This window comes from Prunus dulcis, chromosome 1 (assembly GCF_902201215.1).
Source record: "Prunus dulcis chromosome 1, ALMONDv2, whole genome shotgun sequence".
NCBI lineage: Eukaryota > Viridiplantae > Streptophyta > Magnoliopsida > Rosales > Rosaceae > Prunus > Prunus dulcis.
Window position 1 is genome coordinate 31,173,990 of NC_047650.1, and position 22,390 is coordinate 31,196,379.

The 22,390-nt window shown below is 38.5% G+C and overlaps 4 protein-coding genes across 4 annotated transcripts; 1 reads left to right on the forward strand and 3 right to left on the reverse strand.

Annotated features, from left to right (window-relative positions):
- Positions 1 to 2,141: 2,141 nt before the first annotated feature.
- On the reverse strand, positions 2,142 to 3,076 carry LOC117614430 (cytochrome c oxidase assembly factor 5). The gene is made up of 3 exons (XM_034343235.1): positions 2,908 to 3,076; positions 2,716 to 2,767; positions 2,142 to 2,582 (listed from the first exon to the last, which is right to left on the reverse strand). Exon 3 carries the CDS (start codon positions 2,564 to 2,566, stop codon positions 2,351 to 2,353), a length of 216 nt encoding a protein of 71 aa, XP_034199126.1. The 5' UTR covers positions 2,567 to 2,582; positions 2,716 to 2,767; positions 2,908 to 3,076; the 3' UTR covers positions 2,142 to 2,350.
- A 303-nt stretch (positions 3,077 to 3,379) lies between these two features.
- On the reverse strand, positions 3,380 to 5,662 carry LOC117614458. The gene is made up of 5 exons (XM_034343275.1): positions 5,515 to 5,662; positions 5,333 to 5,399; positions 4,817 to 5,188; positions 3,882 to 4,222; positions 3,380 to 3,797 (listed from the first exon to the last, which is right to left on the reverse strand). Exons 1-5 carry the CDS (start codon positions 5,593 to 5,595, stop codon positions 3,579 to 3,581), a joined length of 1,080 nt encoding a protein of 359 aa, XP_034199166.1. The 5' UTR covers positions 5,596 to 5,662; the 3' UTR covers positions 3,380 to 3,578.
- Positions 5,663 to 10,620: 4,958 nt separating this feature from the next.
- On the forward strand, positions 10,621 to 12,602 carry LOC117615051 (allene oxide synthase 1, chloroplastic). Its single transcript, XM_034344030.1, has one exon. The coding sequence runs from the start codon at positions 10,777 to 10,779 to the stop codon at positions 12,361 to 12,363; it is 1,587 nt and encodes a 528-aa protein (XP_034199921.1). The 5' UTR covers positions 10,621 to 10,776; the 3' UTR covers positions 12,364 to 12,602.
- Positions 12,603 to 13,492: 890 nt separating this feature from the next.
- On the reverse strand, positions 13,493 to 17,980 carry LOC117614167 (wall-associated receptor kinase-like 14). The gene is made up of 3 exons (XM_034342885.1): positions 16,945 to 17,980; positions 15,392 to 15,469; positions 13,493 to 15,118 (listed from the first exon to the last, which is right to left on the reverse strand). Exons 1-3 carry the CDS (start codon positions 17,705 to 17,707, stop codon positions 13,836 to 13,838), a joined length of 2,124 nt encoding a protein of 707 aa, XP_034198776.1. The 5' UTR covers positions 17,708 to 17,980; the 3' UTR covers positions 13,493 to 13,835.
- Between the last annotated feature and the right edge of the window lie 4,410 nt (positions 17,981 to 22,390).

Sequence of the window (22,390 nt, forward strand, 5' to 3'; positions counted from 1 at the left end):
AACTTACTGGTTGGGTTTGGTGGGCTTATATATAAGTTTGCAGTGAGGTGTGGGAAAAACAGAAGATTCGCAGCATCTTAGCTGTGGTTTGTCCTGGTATGGCTGAGCTTCTCGCTTTTTGCCTTTTGCTTGGAGAGGTTGGCTCTGAAGTTTGAATCATTCCCAACAATTGGACGAACCAAAACCAGCCTGATGGCTCTTGCCGTCATGTGGTCTGCGTGTGGGCTCCACCCTCCCAATTGAGAGTAAGGAACACGTGTCAACCATGTGTTTCGTGGTATATTTCTCTCGTTTGGAAATTACGAACGAGAATTTTCTCCCTCGACGGCTTGGAATTTTGGAACTTTGCAAACAAAGTCAGAGATTCCTGATGTTTTCATTTGCTTGTGGTTTCGATCTTACGAAGCTTAGATTTGGGCTTTGATATTTGGGCTTTTGGGTTTTTTGGACAAGGAAGAATGGTCGGCGCATCGCGTGCAAAACGACGAACTAGGATGTCGTATATAGTCGCTGTTGTTGTACCTACGCAAAGGCAAAGCAACGGAGAGAAAGATCTTGCATACACATGCACAACAAGCAGCATATGCCTAAAACTAGAGAGAGACACCAAACCAACGACCAAGAGATGGGGTTGCGTAGCAAGACTCTGCGCCTCACGAAATTGCCTTCCTTCTTCTTCTATCTTGTGCCTCCTATGTCATGCCATATTTTATCGGATTACAGATCATAACTAAAATAAAAATTCCCAGTAACTATAGCTTAAATCCTGCTTAAGACCAAAATCAATCATTTAGTAACGAACTGGTTGTTTTTTTCCTCAAATTAAATGTTCACAACCAATGAAAACTCAATTCCTCTTACATGATCTCCAAACATAACCTCACAAACTCATCTACAAAGACTACAAATAGCAGAAACTAGAGATGTATACAAATCAACTTCAATGCAGCTGTCTTTATTCCACAATGCATTCGTAACAGTCAAAACACAAAAAGGAAGGAGAAAAGAACAGAGAGGAGGAGGGGCATAATAAACAAGCAACCAACCATGCATAACCCCCCAAAGGACCCCATGAATGAGACAAGACCCCATCAACATCCTAGCAATGGTCCCTGCTCTAACACACCACCATTGGTCAATATATTCAAAGCCCACAAGAAGCCTGAAACAAGTTACAATCTGGTTATGCACCCCTTGTGAAGCATTGAACTTGAACAAGAACTACAACCCATGGTTTTGAGCTAGGCACTTTTTTATGCACCCATAAGAGAAGAAAAGTACTTCTTCAATAACTCTAATTTTGAAAAAGATGATTAACAAGATTTACATCATCCTTGGTCAAACTCAATGATAACTAATACCCTCTATTCTCTTGCTAACGGAAAAGGCAGGAAACCAAACAAACAAAGAAACTCAGTCACCAAAGTTCAGGTCCAAGCTTTTTCAAATCCAATCACACAGAATCTCGAACATTACTGCCTAACATTCTCAAATAGACACTCGAGACTTGAAACAAAAAAATTATACAAGATGAAAAAATTGAAAACTTCAATTATAACGACACATGAACTATCCTACTTCTACATTAATGTGGCTCAAAAAGTGCTTGAATTGAAAGCTCATCGTAGAGAATGCGTCCGTACATGGTCTTGATTCATCATCATTGCTACATTCTATTTCACAAGATACTTCAAAAACAAATCAATCTGTACAAAAATTGGAAAATATTAAAAGAAAAAACTCAATCCAATTTCTCCCCACAGGGGAACAAAACATGCAAGCAATACATCTAGCAGAGTTATAGGACTTAAACTACAATAACCTGTGAACAGACATCGAACAGGGGCTAGATTATGGAATGATGGCTTGACCAACTAAATCTGCTTGGCCGAGGTTTGCATAATGCGTTTTCTCTAGACATCGAGCAGGGGATAGATTATAGGACTTAAACATAACTAAATTTCTAGATATCCTGAAAGTTATTTCTAACATAACTATTACAGATGGAAAAATCTGAGAGTAGAACAGCACAAACGAATTAGAAAATGGCATTGCCAACAGTGCAACATTGAAATTGCAAGTAGAACATGAAGATGAGCACATACACCAAACATGCATTTGATTAAACTATAGATACCATCTAGTACAATTCTTGGCCTTTATTAATTAGTTGTCTTCATATTCAACAAGATTTTTCAGGTTACTACAAAGAAACTATTAATATTGAGGAAAAGGTATCGGTCGTAAGTACAAAAAATACGGCTACAATTGAACTAAAAAATTTATTTCACAATCTTCAATTCAAGTACAAAACTTTGTTTCACGATTTGGTAAACATTACCACTGCTCCTCAATAGCCTTTGTTCCCCCGAATCCTAGCTCTCATGTCAACCTGGCCTCTCTTGCAATTGAAATATGTTTCCCTCAGACCAATGCATTCGCTTGATATTGATGGACTCTTCTCCCCAGCGCATTCTCTGTACGATCGCTTCTCAACCTTAACGCAATCGCACTCACTAAGACACTTGACCAACTCCATTGCCAAGCCCTTGCAAGACTTTGCCATTTGGCCCTTGCCTACCCTGAAAATGACAGAAAGCTACTTAACAAACAAGGCATTGAAATTGATACAAAAGCTACACACAAAAATTGCACCAAGCCCATCTAAACTCGCAACGAAGCAAATCGAACCCATAAAGAATCTCTCCAACTGACCTCTTTGGATGACGGCTCAGAAGCTTCAAGTTTAAACTTTTTTCCCCTGAACCTGGTTAGATTAAAGAAGCGGTATATTATTTTGATATTCGTTGCTTTATGCAGACCAAAGGCTCTAGGGAACTACCCAGAAGTTGTATGCTTGAGATTTTCTGCCCTAAGTGAAAACGAATGAGGGAAAGGTCGGATTACCTCCAATAACGTACAGCTCCTCTAGATCAACGTAAAGTTCTACTTTCTCCTTTTTCAGCTTATGCACGGTCTCGAATCGTAGGATAAGAGAGAACGAGAAAGAGGTGCAGAGCAGATTGCAGAGGAAACCACAACACCAGAAAAGAAAGCTGGGGAAGAAGAGAGAGAAAAATGGGAGTCTCTGTTCTTGCTGGCGGTTGGTCAGGCCCAAAAGAATCTCACTAACCACAGCCCAAGTGAGCTATGGGCCTGGGGAACCTCAAAAATCCTCTAGTCCAACACAAAGTTAAAGCTTTATTAAACCTTTTTATTTATATTTTTCATCATTAAAAGATAGAAAGTGGAAAATTAAAACATAGCAATGAAAAAAAAAGTCATATTTTTAATGTTGTTTCTGAAGCAATGATCTGTTTGTTGTGTCTCTAATTTTCTCTTGTAATTTAAATCATCTAAGAACCTTTTATTCTCTATAAAAGATGGATGTCATATCTTTGTATGTTGATGAACTCATTCAAGGAAGAGAAACATCAAATCAGCGTGCAAATCAACCACATTAGTCAAGCGAAGATCCTAATTACAGTGGATAGAAGATTATCAAAATTAAGATTAAACAGATCTTGGACAAACAAAGAAACCAGAACTACAATATACAGCATCATCCCATACAAACATCAGTATTTCTGGGCAACAGGTCTGGAAGGAAAAAGCCTCAAAAGAAATGCCATCAGGGACCAAAGGCACACCACGCCGACGACTTGGAAGGTCACTATCATAGAAAATAGGGCACCGCTTCTTTCTAGCAGTTCCGGGGATGCAGGCATACCCTTCATTGCATACATCAACTTCTCAATAAAGTAAGCAGCTTTTGTCAACTGGTATAGTCTATAAACCTGCACACAGACGCAAAATATTTCAGACTCTTGAATTCAGCTTTGAAACAAAGAACATTCATGTATCTAAAGAATAATGTCTACCTCAAAAATAATGGGAACTAGAGGCCAACAAGATGACCCTTGCTTTTCAAGACCCGTCTCAAATGCAAGTTGAGCAACACAGCCAACTAGAAAGGGAACCACAGAAACCAAGGCCGGCAAGCCAAGCAACGGCCAGGTTACATAAACAGCAAATAGAGGGGCAATGACCTTGAAGCCCGTTGTAAAGAAAGCTGATGTCAAGTATCCTCTTAGGCCAGTAATGAGACCCCACCTCTTTGTACTGAACTGCAGATACGGCCTCTGTACTCGGTCAGTTACAAGCAGAAATATTGCAAGGCCCACGTAAAACGCAGCCTCATAAGATAATGAAGTCACGATTTCTGCATTACAAGCAAAGTGATTAGCGGTGTGTTTTATCTTGTGATTTAAATATAGATATATGAAAGCAGGCACATACACTCCTCTACAGATAAAACTATCAATAAATCAAGAGATTTAAGTACTAGACATACAAGAAAAGGCACATTACTTCTGTGTACAAACAAGTAGATACTTCACCAAACAGTTAAAAGTTTTCCACAAACTTCAATTTGAACCGCATAAAGTTCTCAATCGCAATAAGCATCAATAGATACATAATTAGCAGAGACAGGCTCTTTGCTAGAATTTGGAAGGAAGAATATACTTATCACAATAGTTATCCGATTATTTTAAATCAAATCATTCACAAAATAGGACGTTGACTATAAATCATAGAAAACAAGCCATAGAAGACCATCTTCAGTGATAAACATTATTGATTTAGCTTCTGAAACAAAGAACAGGTTGTAATATGGTGCAGGAAAAGTAAACCAACTTATACTATTTTCTAACCTAGTCATGCATTTCACTTATCAAGCACTAAATAACCACACAAAGGAGTGAAAATGTAAAGCTAATCAAATTAAACAAAAACAAAATGGTTCAATAAATACCTATGATAATCTCGTCCTTCAAGAAAGCCTCGATTGCATTACCAATAAAGAACTGTGGAAGAAGCAACGACGATATTAAAGCAGCAGGGGCAAAAAACCAAAGGAACGAGCCCTTCACTTCATCGAAAGGGGCTGAAACCAACTTCCCTTCCTCTACCAACTGGTGTGTCAACCCATGGAATGAAATTGAACCCGATTTACCACGAAAAGGCTCCACCCCATCAACTCTTCTAAAAGGAACATTAGAGTTTTCCCCTCCTGAGAATTCCAGCTTTGCATCACTAGAATTCGAAGCGCACTTAATAGCTCCTCTGTTCAAGCTCAGGATTGAAGACTCCTTCACAAAACTTTTCAATCCTGGCATCAAATATGCTGAAACATTTCTTCCAGTTAAAACATAGAAGCAAAACTATATCCTCTAAACATAAATTAAAACCCTGTTTTGGTAGCTAAGAAAAAGGAAAAATAAAATTTTCTGAGCCGAAAAATGGAGATTAAGGTGAAGGTTAAGCGTACATTTGGAAGCAATTCCATTATGTTTACGGAGTCTTTGATCCCTCAGCCGAGCATGGCTTGCTAAAACCTTAGGAATTTAGCAAAACAGAAACTGGTGATTACTTGACAAGAAAAGCTAATGCGAGTAAGATTGAAACATAGATTTTCATTTCGAAATGAATATGATGCAGAATTTTGCTTACAAGTTGATGAGGGACTATGCGGTGACTGGATAAACCGAACTTCGAGGTGGGAAACCCACGACAAACTGATTGCAGCTCCATTTTTTGGGAATTTAGGGTTTAAGCAGAGACTCCCTTGGCTTTTCTTCTTGTTTTAATCAGCTTAAACCCTCCTTGTCTCAAAGTCGAACAGGTACGTACGCTGCAGCTTAGCCCAACAATCACCTAGCGGATCAGAAATTTTTGCAAGGTAGCCCAATATTGTTGGGCTGCATGGAACAATTTTACAACGTAGCCCAATAATAACCTAGAGGCCCATAGCTTTACACACACTTTGAATTCCATCAAACCCAAAAGCCAAAACAATCCCCAAACCAATGAAAATAAGGAAATTTGCATAAATACCATCTAAACTTTTAGTCATGTGCGCTAATATCACCTAAACTTTTAATTTTAATTTTTAACCACTTAAACTTTGTAAAGTATTGCAATTCACCAACTTTGTCAAACTCCCCATTAAAGTTTCCGTTAAGTTTAATGGCATTTCCATCAACTCACTATAACTAAAAATAATTACAAAAATATATAATTTAAAAAAAGAAAAAAGAAAGTTAACCTAATTGCACCACACCTTCCCTACCCTTTTCCAATGCCAATTCTCCCCCTCACCCTCATGGGGAGCTAAAGATTCAAAACTCATTCTTATCTTTTTATACAAAATTTAAGGAAAAAAAAAGAAGAAACTCATCGATTATTTAGACCACCTGTGATATATACCATTTATATTATATTTAATTTAGGCTCTAATTTTGATTTAGATGCATAGGCATAGCTAGCCATAGCATGCTCATTCATGGCTAGGTCGGCTAGTGTAATTAGGTTAACTTTTATTTTGAGATATTTAGTCATATATTTATTCTTAGCATTAATATTATAGATAAACCATACACCATTTAATTTCTATAAACAAACTCAAAAAAATTCCAAAAAATGACAGCTGACCCTATTTAATTTAATTTTGATGCCATATTGTTTTGGGTATTTTTATGAGGTTTTGGAGTTGAACTTGTTTTAAGAAATTGATGGCAATTTTGTAATTTATAAGAAGTTAAAAGCCTCTTTGTTATGTTGTAAATGGACTTTGGGTATATTTCTAAAGTCCATTTCATATAAGGTTTTTTTAAAGGGGGATTCACTATTATACCCAATATGGGGGCCCAAATTATAAAAATACCCTATATAAAATGGACTTTAGAAACACACCCAAAGCCCATTTACAACATAACAAAAAGCTTTTAACTTCTTATAAATTACAAAACTGCCATCAATTTCTTAAAACAAGCCCAACCCCAAAATCTCATAAAAATACCCAAAGCACTCAATAGGGCATCAAAGTAATCTAATAATCAATATTAAATTCAATAAGGCTAGCTATCATTTTTTGGGTTTTTTTTGGGTTTGTTTATAGGAATTGAATTGTGTAGGGTTTATTTATAATATTAGTGCTAGAAATGGGTATATCACTAAATATCTCTTTTTTAAATATAATTTGAGTCCCTACATTGGGTATAATAGTGAATCTCCCTTTTATTTTTTGGAAGGTACGGTGTAATCATGTTAACATTTTTTTTTTAATTATACTTTTTTATAATTAATTTAAGTTATACTGAATTGATAACAATGCCCTTAAATTTAACTGAAACTTTAATATAGTTAGACATAGGTGGTGGATTGCAACATTTTACAAAGTTCATATGGTTAAAAATAAAAATAAAAATCTCAAATAGTATTATCACACTTGCTTAAAAGTTCATGTAACATTTATGCAAATTTTCCATAAAAATATATGGAATTGGGTGTTGTTACAGTTTTTTTTTTATTTTTTTTTATTTTTACAAACTAATATTCTAAAAGCTTATTTACACTAATGCCCCTTAAAATTTCGGTCAAATCTCACATTACTCCCCAAAACTTAAAGTGGCCCATTTATCCCACTTGACCGTAGTTTGGTGACCCACTTTGCCCCTTATCGTCAACTCCGTCCAAAAATCTGTTAACTATGATGACGTGTTAAGAGTGTTTTTGTAATTTCATGATATAATTAAACATTCTAATAATTAAAATTAATAAAAAAATTAAATATAACTAGCACTTCTCTTTTGCCTTTTCTTCTCTCCCTCTCTCTGTGAACAAACTTGTTATTCTCTCACTCTCCAAAGCATGTTGCTGAATTGAAGGAATGAATGTGAAAAATGCTAAAAATTTGTTTTTTTTTTCCTTTGAAGAGTCTGATCCCTTCATCTTTCTTCCCCCTTCTCTCCCCCCCTCTATTCGAACAGCTTCACAGCCTCATCAACACCATCGAAGGCTTCACAGCTTCGGGGAGATTCGATGGCTTAATCGGGTCGTAGGCGCTGACCTGTTTCAAACCCGATCTTGGCGGTCGTCACTATAGATGCATGGAACATAGTAGTTTTCCCTCGTCTCTCTCTCTCTCTCTCTCTTACAATCTTTGCTACAATCCCCAAATTGTTGACAAGAAAAACTCAAACTAAGGAGTTTTTAAAGCATGAGAGTTTTGTGGGTATGGGAGTGGTGGATGTGGGCATGGTTTGAGAGAGGAATTTTGTGGGTGATTGCGGAAATTTGGGGCTACAGTAGATTGGGTGGGGTGCGGGTTCTGAGTAATTGATTGGGTTATTGTTGGTGTATATTAATTTGGTTGGTGTTATATTCTAATGAGTTTTTTCTGGAAATTTGATTGAATAAGAAGGTTCTTTTTCAATGGTGGTGGTGATACGACTGAGAGTGTAGGAGGCATGGGAGAGACAGAGGCAGAGAGAGAAGTTTGGTTTCTGGGTAAGAGAATTAGTTGATGAGAGTGATTTAAAAATTAGTCAGAAAATAGGAGCAATTTTCCCCGCCATCTAGGTTGTTGGTTGTTTGGGCAGGGAGGGGGTGGGCTTGAGGAGGGCGGTTATGGCTGCCAAGAGGGGTTGGGTATGGAGAGAGTCCCCGCCATCTAGGTTGTTGGTTGTTTGGGCAGGGAGGGGGTGGGCTTGAGGAGGGCGGTTATGGCTGCCAAGAGGGGTTGGGTATGGAGAGAGAGAGAGAGAGGAGAGAGAGAGAGAGAGAGAGAGAGAGATTTTTTTTAGTTTTAATTTTTTTAATGTTTTATTTTTATTAGTTTTAATCTTTAGAATATTTAATTATATTTTTACATATGTGGAGGTGGGCTCCATTGGCCATGTCACCCTTTAATTGATGGATAATAATCTATGTGTATGAAATTACAAAAACACCCATGCCACATCATCATAGTTAACAGATTTTTAGGTGAAGTTCGACGGCAGGGAGTAAAGTGGGTCACCAAACCACAGTCAAGCGAGATAAATAGGCTACTTTAAGTTTTGGGGGGCAATGTGAGATTTAACAGTAGTTTTAGGGGGCATTAGTGTAAATAAGCCTATTCTAAATTATTACACGGACATAAATTTAACTGACTCTAGTACAAGAAGACAGACACAATAAATTGCACAACTGACTTAACCTGCTCATTCTAAATTATTACACGAACATAAATTTAATTGACTCTGGTACAAGAAGACAGACACAATAAATTGCACAACTGACCTAACCTGCTCACATATAGGCAGTGACGGAGCCACAGTGGGGTCATTGGGGTCGCACAACCTCTTGGAAGCCAGGGAAATAGGCTTAGAGATCCATTGGAGCTGTTGGTGCGACCTTTTGGAGTTGCACACCAAGTGGTCGACGAAATGTCTAAAAGAACGATGGGTTGCATGCTGAAGAAGGCAGCTAGCGCACACCAGTTTTTTTTTTAAACGACCTAGCCAAAACGATGTAGTTTTGGGCCAGGTTTGAAAAAATAAAAAAAAGACCAGCGTATCCTCTCCAACCACTGCTTCTCCACAACACAACTTGACGGAATCTGTCCTTAAGCCAAAGTTCAAATGTATTTTACATATTCTTTGTCACACAGAAGACTTTGCTCTTCAACTTGTGAGACACTATAGTTGAAGTCAAAGCAAAATGACAAATTGCTATCTATCAGCTTGTGAGACACTATATATGTTGATTCCATCTTAAACTTTTTTTTATAGAATTTTTACACTAAGACCTTTTGTGTTTCGATTTCTAATTCCGCCACTACATATAGGAAAGGTGGTGTTACAATTTATCCTTGACTCAAAATTGAAAATTCATCAAGGAGTTATTAGGCACGTTGTGCCAAAACATTTAACAGTATACGGCGGGGAAAGCTCCACCTGCTAGGTATGTCTGTCGTATCATGCAAAGCTCAAAAGATACACAGTAGTGGCACTTCCCCTACCGGCCAAACTGGTCCGGATAAATAAAAGGGTCGTTGTACAGTTGCTACTTATCTAGGTCCAATAGGAGGACGGAAGTCACGTGAGATGCGCATGCATTTTGGGCGGCAGTGAGAACCGTACCTCAGGTTCGGGTGGTCGGAAGGGAAAAAGGTCCAAGGCTTTGACGCTCAGCCGTTTTTGACTTTTGAACAGGTACCCACGACTTTGTGATGGTAAATGAGCTTCATTCAAACTCCGTCCACGGTCTGGCCTTGAGGACGACTAAGAAGTGTTAGACCCACGTGCTCCTCTCGAAACAAGTCCCAAGGTGCAGTTTCAAACACGCGCCACTTTGAAATGAGTGGAGATGTTGAGGTGGGCGTCGTAATAAACGACAACTCAAGTATATAACATTGACTAGTCTTGTAAACGGGGATCGTATTTCATGCAAGTTTTTTCCCTGCCATACCCCATGCAAGTTTTCCCTTTGAGTAACAAAATAACTAGGCAGGCAAATGAATATACGATACGAAAGAGTAATAATTAAAAATGTTTAGCCAAAACAAAATATATAAGTATTCACAATTAATATATTATGAACTTTACATGACGTGCAATGACTTATGCATTCATTCCTGAAAAATAAGATATATGTAAAGATGCCAATCCAAAACGCTGCTATTTATTTAAAAGGGCTGATGGATCATGGGACAATTTAATGCACACAATTCACGATCCCTATACTATTGATATTGAAGCTACACAACTTTTGGGCTTCATGGTTCCTGTACCCCACCGTCTTCACACTCACCTTCCCACTATAAATAAGGCGGCCACCAAACAATCCTCCATAACATTTTCACCAATAATTTCCCACTCTACATCTCTTATAATTTCCCACTCTACATCTCTTTCTATCTCCAACAATAACAACTTTTTTTGATACCCAATGGCTTCGTCTTCTTCTTTGGGTTTCCCTTCTCTGCAACTACAGTTCCAATCCCCAAGAAAGTCGTTATCATTCAATTCATCCTCCTCCTCCACGCGTCGCTTTTTAGTCCGTCCGATCTCTGCCTCCGTGTCCGAGATAACACCTTCCTCTGTTTCAGCACAGCCGCCGGAGCCAACCAACCTCCCCGTCAAGAAAATCCCCGGAGACTATGGCCTTCCCTTCGTGGGTCCCATCAAGGATCGCCTCGACTATTTCTACAACCAGGGCAGAAACGACTTCTTCAAGTCCCGCGTCCAGAAGTACCAGTCAACCGTGTTCAGAGTCAACATGCCGCCGGGTCCCTTCATTTCTAAAAACCCCCAAGTCGTCGTTCTGCTCGACGGCAAGAGCTTCCCGGTGCTCTTCGACGTTTCGAAAGTCGAAAAGAAAGACCTCTTCACCGGCACTTACATGCCTTCCCTAGAGCTCACGGGAGGTTACAGAATCCTCTCCTACCTCGACCCGTCGGAGCCCAAACACGACAAGCTCAAGCGCGTCATCTTCTACCTCCTCAAGTCGAGTCGCGACTCCGTCCTACCCGAGTTCCACTCCAGCTACACGGAGCTTTTCGAAACTCTGGAAAGCAAGCTCGCCGACAAGGGCAAAGCCGACTTCGTCGAAGCCAACGATCAAGCGGCGTTTAACTTCCTGGCCCGATCGCTGTACCGGGCCAACCCGGCTGATACCCCACTTGGGCTCGATGGACCCAAGCTAGTGTCGAAATGGGTCCTTTTCAATTTGGGCCCTCTGTTGATGCTCGGCCTTCCCAAGTTCATCGAAGACCCCCTGCTCCACACTTTCCGGCTTCCACCATTTCTGATCAAGAAAGACTACCAGAGGCTCTACGATTTCTTCTACCAGTCGTCCGGTCACGTGCTTGATGAGGCGGAGCGGTTGGGAGTCTCGAGAGACGAAGCGTGCCACAATCTGTTATTCGCCACGTGCTTCAATTCATTCGGAGGGATGAAGATCCTCTTCCCCAACATGCTCAAGTGGATCGGCCGTGCCGGCGTCAAGCTCCACACCCAATTGGCCGAGGAGATCCGATCCGTCGTCAGATCCAACGGTGGAAAAATCACGATGGGCGGTATGGAGCAAATGCCTTTGATGAAATCCGTCGTGTACGAAGCGTTTAGGATCGAGCCCCCCGTGCAGTTGCAGTACGGGAAGGCCAAGACGGACCTCGTGATCGAGAGTCACGACGCGGCGTTTAAAGTTAAGGAAGGGGAGATGCTGTTCGGGTTTCAATCGTTTGCAACAAAAGATTCAAAGATTTTCGAGAGAGCGGAGGAGTTTGTAGCGGATCGGTTTGTCGGTGAGGATGGTGAGAAGCTGTTGAAGCACGTGCTGTGGTCGAACGGCCCGGAGACCGAGAGTCCAACGGTCGGGAACAAACAGTGCGCCGGAAAAGACTTCGTGGTGTTGGCGTCGAGGCTTTTGGTGGTGGAGTTTTTTCTCCGGTATGACTCGTTTGAGATTGAAGTAGGGTCTTCGCCGTTGGGGCCTGCCATTACTGTGACGTCACTGAAAAGAGCAAGCTTCTGAGTTTTTCTCTTTTTTATAATGTTTTATTTTTGGGAACTTGTAGTTTTTATTTTTATTTTTTTTATTTTTATAAATGTAAACTTTTTAATATATTGGGGGGTTTTGTTTGTTTAGTAGTGGACAAGTGGGATGTTCGACTGGTTTTGGGGGAGTGTGATGATCCCACATCACATGTGAGCAATTGGAACATTATATTTTTAGCCAAGGATAAATATAAATATTCAAGTTACATGTGGGAATTAATAATTGTGATTGTTTCACTTGAATCTTCTGAATCACATGCTATCCAACAATCAACAATGGCAATGTACGTGTTCCCCCAGATATATGTTTCTTGGTTTTTTTTTTAATAAAGAAATTGAATTGATTGGCTAAGTTAGGGCGACAATGTTGCCATCCAGCTGTTGTTTCATTAATTTGTAGGTCATGTGTTCGAATTTTTTCTTTCGGTATGATTGTGTAGGTGTTCAAATTCTCCCCTCTTAATATCTTATGTTAAAAAGAGAAGATTGAGGTTGAAGACAAGGTTGAAGGGTTTTTGGGGGAAGTAGAAGTTGAGTGGTGTGGTGTTGGTGCTTGTATTTTTAGATAAAAAGCTGAATGGCAAAGGTTTTTAATCATAGAAATAAAAAGGATGTCGCTCCAAAAGTTGATTTGCTCTTAAATTACTACCACACATAATTCCACAACGTTTTCATATAAAATATGCACATGGTAAAGTGAGATGCATTATTATGAAATTGACTCCGTAAAACCAATTGAAGGTTTGGTTGACTTTTCGACAACAGTAGCCAAATTGTAATGTTATTATGTTTACCCAAACTAATGTTGTTAATTACTCATTTAATTGAGCACATGTCCATGGATGTAATTTCATTCTCTGAATACGTTTTTCTATGGTATTATAAAATCAGTGTTTAAATACCAATAGGCAGTTCTTACATATGCGTGTGCAAGAACGACGACATTCATTTCGGGTTGAATTGTGAACAATGCACATGCCAGTAAAAGTAAGCCACCTTGCCCTGGATAGATTAAGGTAGAGTGTGGACTACGGTAAGCAGAAATTTTGGGCAACTGGTGTTTCAAATTCTTGACCAGAAAATGGGAAGAAAACAAAAAAATAAAGTATCAAACAAGCCTGGAGAAAGATCTTTATAATAATGCATCAAAAACTACCGTGTGATCTGATCAGAGTTTCTTCTGGTCAACACCATCACCAAACCGCCTACAACTTTCTAGTCTGTGTAATTTTAACTATGAATTACAAAACAAAAAATAGGTACATATATGAAAAGTTGAAAAACGAAGATTTTTTCCTCTACAAGCTTATTATCAGTACATAATGAACGACGATGAGGAAGGGAAAATTGAATTCCCCTGCTGTGATGCAAAACTACTTTTATGGTATTAACATAATGACATGAAGCTAAGCACCCAATAAGAAGAAAAAAAATCAATCACCTTCAGTGTCACTGAATTGCATTACTTAGCAAGCTGTTTGATGAAGGTGAGCTCTGATCACTTAACCATGAATCCTGATGAACAGAAACTGGTGAATTATCCTTCTTCAACGTTTCTGTTGAGTTTAAGCTGCCAGCAGCTCCACTCTGCAGCAAAATGACACTTCGCTCTGATTGGGACTTGCTAATGTTCAGAGGTTTCTCGCTTACGCTAGACGAAGAACAGCAAGAGGATCCCTCTGATGAAGCTGTGTACGTGTTGTCTTCTGATGAAGATGGCCATCTGCTTAGCTTGATTAGCTCTAATTCAGCTGTTACTTCCATCATTGAAGGTCTCATGTCTCTGTGAAATGCTAGACATCTGAATGCCAATTCGCCTACTTTATGAACTGACAGAAGGGTCCAAGCATCCATATGGGGCTCGAGAAAAGGGTCAATGATCTCATTTAAACACCCTCTTCCAATCCTGTCAGTGGCTAGAGCAGCCAAGTTCACTTCATTCTGTGGACGTTTAAAGTCCACTGCTTTCAACCCTGTTATAATCTCAACAAGAACTACACCAAAGCTATAGACATCGCTTTTATCGGAGAGATGGAAGTTCTGATGGTACTGAGGATCAAGATAACCTGGCGTCCCCTGTGGAGCTGTTGAAATGTGGGACGATTCAGCCATGCCAAGCCTTGAAAGACCAAAATCTGCAAGTTTGGCTTTGAAGTTGCAATCTAAAAGAATGTTGCTTGACTTGATGTCTCTATGATATATTGGAGGTTTGATAGCAGAGTGCAGGTGGGCAATTGCTTGGGCGGTTTGAGTGGCGATGGTGAGGCGTATCGGCCAAGAAAGTCCGTCACCTCTCTCTCTTTGTAGATGTTGACATAATGTTCCATTGGCCATGAATTCATACACAAGAATCTGTTCACCACGTTCTATGGAACAACCCAACAAGCGGACTAAATTTTGGTGCCTTACAGATGAAATGAGTCTGATCTCATTCATGACTTGCTCAATGCTGTCATTACCTCTATGCTTAATTCTTTTTATGGCAACCCATTCATCGTGGAGTTTTCCTGCATAAACAGTTTCGTAGGCTCCCGTCCCCAGCCCTTGTTTCTCTGAGAAGCCATTTGTGGCTTTCTCAATTTCTTTGTAGGGATAGAAGGGAATGTTGCAGTTGCCTGTAGCTTCAGATAGAAGGCGTTTTGTGCAGAGTCTTGCTTTCAGTTTGGATTGGCGCCGAATAAAACAGCATATTAGAGCCAGACTGATCATCAAAGAAGCTCCAACAAAAACGGCTGTGAAAGGAGATTCCAGATTAGGAAGAGATATACGTTGTAATAAAAATTCATGTTTTTTGATTTTGTTCTTGAACTTTACAGATTTGTATAAAAACTTAAAAAAGACTGTCATTTCTAAGCTGTAAGCCTGTAACCCCATCAAACAGTAGTGTATACAAAATGAGTTCCATTATGATTAGATGTAGTTGTCAACAGCAGAAGTGGTGGTGGGGAGAGAAGCAAGTAGGATGTGTTGTTTCACATTATTTAGTTAAAAGAGGAGTTAATTACCTCCAATCAAAACGATGAACCTGGTCTTCCCTCCGCATTGCCCAGACAAGTATTTTGCAGGGTTGCACACCAGTGAGCCTGTTCACAGAGCACAAGTCATATGAGTTTTTGTATAATATGTCATGCTAAAATGGATTTTTGAATAAATATCTCTATAATTAAGCCTTACATTTGTAATATTACATTCACAAATCACAATTTATATGACATTATGCGTTGAGGTTACAATTAATCTGGCTTTGGATTGATTAATCCACAAGACAAAACACACACACAAGTCTTGGCCTAAGATGTTAAGGAAGATAGTTTTGTTTGGTTAGAAGTTCCCGTTATCTTATTCAGGATGTAATTCTGTTGTACTATTTGAGTTTCAGTAAATTGCCATCGAACTATCGAGATTCCTCTTTCAAAAAAAAAAAAAAAAAAAAAAAAACACACACACACACACACACACACATATTTTCTTATGGAGTATAAGTGCTAACCAATTGAGAGAAATTTCATTGATTGACTAATCAATAAGAGATCATATCTGGTTTAAATTAAACTACGTGCCGTCTAACTCGAGAGAACCTACGTTTTCTTCAAGTTTGACAAAAATCTATTTGACCTCAATCTTCCATGATTTGGTGACCACCATTTTAGAAAGTTGACAACCTCGACCCTTGTCAAACCAAAATGAAATTCATTGGTGTGTGTCACAAAGAAGGAGCAGCAGGTGTACATATGGACTCTGGGATAGAGGTCTTCGTCGCCCTATGAGGATTTTATTTAATTTCATACTAATTAAGTTAATTGCATTTCTTAAACATATAGTTGAACAATTAAACTTGTATACGCAATGAATAAAATAAGGTTACTTAAAGTTCATCTAACTTGATTGTATTAGGTAAAACAACCCATCTCTGATGGAGGATTCTTATCTCTTTGTTTTCTAATAAAGAGACAAAAGTTAAAACGAGCAAAAGTAAAAGCTCCTTCATGATAAAAGAAAAACTTGACTGCTTGCTTTCTTCGGGCTCATTGATTGGATTAAGTTGACCTCCACAATGATGGACCGGCCCCACAACAACTTGAGTAGGCATGATGTTAAGGATCACAAGTGCATATTTGCTGGGCCCTACTTCCGGGCCCAGTTCGTTAAATGTTAATTTGATGTTTATAAATGGGGAATTTTCGCCCAATTAAAATCTTAACAATAACAACTTAATATTATGCATTCTAATATGGCTGCTAACTGCTAAGCAAAGAAATTATTGTCCAATCCAAAATAATACAGACAAAAGGGAAAATAAATTATTGTTTATAATTGTCCTTAATACCAGCAAATTTTAGATGTAATGTTATCAATTCACTTATATTATAACGCATTTGCATACTTATATTATAACGCATGCATTGGATGGTTTCTCTTTTTTATTTGTATCCTTCTGGTTTGTTCTCGGCCATATCCACCATGATTGAGTTAAAAGAAAGAACACATTCTCAAGTAAGGAAGAAGAAGAATTAAGAGTTAATTAGGCTGTAATTAAGAAAAAGTAATTGATAATTACCTTTCCAGCAACCGGAGCCAGCCACATATCCATCTCCAAGAAGGCCATTATTACACTTGCACGTAAATCCTTGGTTTCCATTGGGCGACACAACAGTGGTACAATTGGCGTTCTTATGACACCCGCAAGTTCCTTCAAGCCACCACCCCAACTCCACCACCTCTACCTCCAAAAACAGCGGCGGCGGCGCAGAGCTATTCAACAGCTGAGGCGGCGACGCCGATATCGACGACAACAAGAACTTGCAATCCCTGTGCTCGACTTTCTCAAAATCCAAAAACCGGACATCCTTTCCGGTCTCCGCGTAGCAGCTGAGGCTGCTGTTGGAGCTGCAATTGGGCGGCGCGTCGAACCGGGCCTGGACCAGAATGTTGGGTATCTCACAGCTGCTCGAGGGTTGTCCGTCCGTACAGTTCTGTAGGAGGATGGCGTTTCGGGACGTTGGGGCGTATCTGGGGCTGTAGAGCTGGCGGAGGGTGTGCAAGGGACGGTTGCATCGGCTCTGGAGGGTGACTCTTATGCTGTCTGGGGTTATGGTTTGGATGGGGAATTCGCCGATGAAGATTCCGGTGTGTGGGGTGCAGTTGAGGCGGATTTTGCAGCCGGGTGAGAATCCAAATGGGTAGGGGATCGGGTCGGTCCCGACGCCTGGGCACGACCGGTTGCAGGGGGAGGGGGTTGATGCATGGGACGTGTTTGCGAGAAGTACTGAAAGAGCAAAGATGGATATAAAGGAAAGGATTGGATTGTTTATGATTTTCATGGAAGTGGGTTTTGATGAAGGAAAGTTTTTCTATTGAGTGATCAAATTCATATCAGGAAAGTGTTAAAAATCAATGGATTTCTTAATTTAGTGATGAGGAATTAATGCTTGAGCTTTGGTTCTTCGAAGGCAAATGAACTGCCGGCTTTGGAATTGATTGAAATGGATATATTGGAGAGAGAGAGGGGGGGGAGAAAGAGGAGTTTCTTGCTTACACACTAGAGTCTGACACGAATCTGCTGTGGCCTTCTCTTTCATTTCATATGGGGAATAAGAAAGAAATAGGCGTTACAAAATACTATTTATTTATCATATAAAAATGAGAAGAAAAAAAAAACAATTCCTTTGAAGCTTGAATGATAGCTTGGTTTGGAGAGACGAGACAAAAGGGGATTAGTAGTAGTAGTTAGTTATGATATTAAATATCAATCTTGTATTGCGACGAGCAAAATGAAAAGTTAAAAGTCACGCTGGTTATCAGAGCTTTTTACAAGTGGGGCATAAATTGCTTTTTATATCAGAGCTTTTTTATAACATAATGATGAAATATTTTTCTTTTCTGGATCACAAATATTTGTAATTTTTAATGGGGAAACGACTTTTTTCTTTTTAATAGTTATTTTTGGTTTGAAACTGATACCACAAACCCAACAAAGGAAAAGCCGAAGACCCAAATTCAGGGCAAATGACGATACAAACAAAGCAAAGCTCAAACCAAGAGAAGGGCAAGATTGACCCAAATGACGTATATCTTCCAAATATATATAAATATTATGAAGTATTTTTTATTTTTATGTACCTTTCAAAATTCCGTGAATATTACAGGTGTCTTTCCTTTTGACCATAGTGCCCAAGGGAGCATTCCTCATTTGGATTGAGAGGAACAGACAAGTCAAAGCTCTTGAATTCACTTCCTGTCAAATGGGGCAAATCCTGAGAGCTTGGCTGCTTGAGCTTTTCTTTTTTCTTTTTTCTTTTTTTTTTTTTAAAGAAAAATACTTGCCTTTTTTTTATTGGAATAAGGTTATCTCTAGTCATAGGGCTAAATGTAGTTCATGGCTATAAATTTAGCCTTCTAAAATAATAATTTTTTAAAAAATAGTGTAGGGTTAAAATTTTCCATCTCCAGTTATAGAGGGCTATATTTTAGGGCCCCTCATATTTTATTATTTTGAAAAAAACTATGGTACAACACTCATATATTCCGCAACTATGTATTATTTAATTTACTTAAACTACTATTTAAAGATAATATTCCATATATGACATGCGTACGTTTTATATTTTTTTTAAAAATAATGATACTCTTACCACATTTGTATACCACATTTAGTGGCGGATCCAGGAATTTTGCTTGCAAGGGTCAATGTCTAACGGTAAAAAAATTCTATACAAAATAGAACTAAAAAAAATGAAACGATTATATTATAATTCTTAATTAATAGAAAAAAACCACATTACAATTGTCTACGACGAGTTTTTATATTATGAAAACGTTGCATTATAGAGTCATTATCAATACAAACAAATACATCTTTCAATTTTGAGAGCAAATTTCAAACGAAATTGAATTTGGAGTTTGCTGCCGCCACTTGATGAGGAGGTCGCCAGCGCCGTAGGGTGATTCACGTGGGGAGGCTGTCGGATTGAGTGAAGATTTAGTAGAATTAGGGGTTGGGGTTGGAGATTTAGGGTTTGAATGAGAGGAATGAGTACTCATTCCCCAATTTGTTTTATCGAGCTGCTAATATGCTGCCTGTGCTTTTTTTAAATTTTATTTTATAACCTGAGCCAAAACAACATCGTTTTGGCCAGGTCTTTTTTTTTTTAATTTTTTTTTTTTAAAAAAAAACCACTTAAGTGGAACGACGTCGTTTTGGTGTCAGAAAAAAGAAGAAGAAGAAAGTGATGGGTGCCTCTCGCGCGCGCTGGACAGCAAGCTTCTTGCTTGCTTGACTATGGCTGCTCCTTCTTTGGGGCATTTTATCAAACACCTTCTAGGCATTTGCAGGGATCAAGTTCTTGGGTTCCTATGGTGGATTCCGGGCTTGCGGGGGTCAATTGACCCACCCTTGCCCCTATGTGGATACCGCAACTGACCACATTCTCATACCGCCTTATATGGCAGATGAGGTGGACAACCACTTCAATTTAAAATTTTATAAAAAAAACTTTTAAATGACCTCCAACAGTTAGAAACCAATTATATATATAAACAACATAAATTTGAAAACATTTTGAAAAGTTATTTTTTAAAAAAACTTAACAGCTAGCTGATGTCATTGATGACGTCAGCGCGCCTGTAATATTGGCTATTAGATATGCAGTTGTACAATATGTTTCGTGCTCTTGTCCATGCGCTATATTTTTTCTTTTTGGAAATCACGTGCATTGGGCCCACAAAAAAATTTGGCCTAGGCCAAAGCTGTAACCTGGTTTGAGGGCTAAAAGGCCAAATGTGGCCACACAAAAAAAAAATTTGGTAGCTAGAGATTGGTTTTGCATTATTTTAAGACTGTATTTGGTCCAGAGATGTCCTAATAATAAGTTCTACTTTCCTGCTAATCACATATTGATATGTGTATTGAGATTCTTATTTTTACATATGTGTTAAACTTTCATTTGTAGGAAGTAGTAATGCCTCATTCTAAGTAAGAAATGAAGCAATGTCCTTTTTATTATGGCTAGCTTAAAAAGAAAATGAAAAAAAACATAAAGTCAATCGATTGAATTTGTGCATTTCTGTGTTCCTTGTTCTTGTTTTTTTTTCCTTTGTTGTTGACAATAAAATCTTTGGTTTCATGATAAGAGCAATGACGATGAATTTGAGGCATTGTAATTCGTAAGAGGGGGGTGGGTGTGGAGTGTGGACAGTGGAAGTGGAGCCGCCACCTTTGAAGTTTGATGATGAAGATTGAACAAACGTAACTTGTTCCCCGTGATCCTTTCTTTATTAGCATTACATCCTTCTCCCTCCCTACGGCTTGTATAATATAATAACGTAACCCAATTTGCAATATATTACACGCCACCGCATCCTTTATTTATACTGCACAGGCATTTTGACCCATCAACTTTACTAGTACAATACTAGTACCTTACTTATTCCCATATTTGACTCTCTTTTTTTTTTTTTGGTTTCTATTTCCTCCAAGCTATAGAAATGTTTGACTGTTTGGTTAACTGGTAAAAAAGAAAAGAAAAAAAGATCCATGATGTATAGTAAAGAAAATTATGTTCGTAATCTCGACGTGTTTATCGAATTGTATAAGATGATTTAAACACTAATACAGTCATCAACAACAGTGACGTTCATGAAAAGAGAGAAGAAAACAAAAACATAATTTAATTATTGTGATTGAATATGTAGATCTCAGCATTGCATATGCGTGATCTAATTTGTCGCAATTTGTGTTTCTGGCATTTAATTATACTTGAATCGTTTCTGGCTTTTCAAACATTAGACCACGGGAACAATAGTGGTCATAGGAATTCGAAGAAATTTGATGGACACTCAACAACAGCGTGAGATATAGGAGTCAGACAACCTCACTCTCAGTGCGCACCTACTGCATATCTAGCTAGCAGGCAGCCCCATTTGATTGACTAAAACAAATCTGATCAAAATAGGGAACTTGGCAAACTTGAAAAAACACAAGAAAATAAACAAACCTATCAAATTTGATTTACTGGCTGGATGGATAGTAAGAACGGAAGAAAATGTTAGTGTAAGTGGCTCGATACAATTCATGATATGTAAGTCCCACGTCGGAGAAAGGATGTGTTGATATTAGATATAGAGAAAAGATAATAAATAGGGTAGGCTTGAATCTCTCCTTCCTTGGAGTGTGCTGGCCTTGAAGTTTTAGCCAGGAGAATGGATAGAGTGGGTCAAAAACTCTACTTTAACAAAACAAAAAAGAAAACATGTCCAGATTGATGATCAAACATCTAATTTAACAATACAAATACCATTTTGTTCCTGCACTTAACAGAAAAGTGAACAAAATTGACGGCAGTACCATTTGTCCTAACAAAACTAAAGTTAAAGGACCGCAAAAATCATTTTGAAAATTAAGGTACTCAAATACAAATTGAGTCTAAATTTAAGGACTAATAGAACAATTAACCCAACATATATCTATACGGAACTTAAGAATTAAGGGAGGGGGGGTTTGGCAACTTAAGACTCAAGTGACAATTCCCCTTAAAATACTGGAAAAGATGAGAGCACTAAGATTAGAAAAATATGAGAAAGTTGAAGCTAGTGAGGAAGTAGTTTAAAGTAGCAAAATAAAATGCTTCTTCATAAAGCGTGATTCTTGAAATTAATTTATTAGGGTAATTAGCACAGCAACTTGGCACGTTCCTCCTAATTAGATAACACAAACACAAAGTCAATATGGATTCCACCAACTAATTAATTTAACTCAGTTAAATACAAGAATCTAAAGGGCGCTTGTTTTAGTTCTACTCTCCCCAGCCCCCACCACCACCACGGGTCTCTCTTTCTGTTAACTTTCGTTGTTTTGTTATTGGGAGTTTGTTGTTATTATTATTCCTACTATTAGTGATTGATTATAGTGAGAGGTTACAGTGAAGGGATCATTAATAATCGTCCAATACAGTGCAGAGTTATTATTCCACTGTTGAATTCAACCCCTCATTATAGACAGTTCGAAC

What these genes read in the sequence shown, in the direction of transcription:
- LOC117614430 (XM_034343235.1), bottom strand. Translation starts at nt 2,566, where the DNA reads ATGGCAAAGTCTTGCAAGGGCTTGGCAATGGAGTTGGTCAAGTGTCTT.
- LOC117614458 (XM_034343275.1), bottom strand. Translation starts at nt 5,595, where the DNA reads ATGGAGCTGCAATCAGTTTGTCGTGGGTTTCCCACCTCGAAGTTCGGT. An exon ending in GCATAGTCCCTCATCAACTT is followed by an intron (nt 5,400 to 5,514) that starts GTAAGCAAAATT and finishes TAAATTCCTAAG; the next exon opens with GTTTTAGCAAGCCATGCTCG. An exon ending in TAGTTCCCATTATTTTTGAG is followed by an intron (nt 3,798 to 3,881) that starts GTAGACATTATT and finishes GTCTGTGTGCAG; the next exon opens with GTTTATAGACTATACCAGTT.
- LOC117615051 (XM_034344030.1), top strand. Translation starts at nt 10,777, where the DNA reads ATGGCTTCGTCTTCTTCTTTGGGTTTCCCTTCTCTGCAACTACAGTTC.
- LOC117614167 (XM_034342885.1), bottom strand. Translation starts at nt 17,707, where the DNA reads ATGAAAATCATAAACAATCCAATCCTTTCCTTTATATCCATCTTTGCT. An exon ending in TGGCTCCGGTTGCTGGAAAG is followed by an intron (nt 15,470 to 16,944) that starts GTAATTATCAAT and finishes CTCTGTGAACAG; the next exon opens with GCTCACTGGTGTGCAACCCT. An exon ending in GTTCATCGTTTTGATTGGAG is followed by an intron (nt 15,119 to 15,391) that starts GTAATTAACTCC and finishes CTCCTTTCACAG; the next exon opens with CCGTTTTTGTTGGAGCTTCT.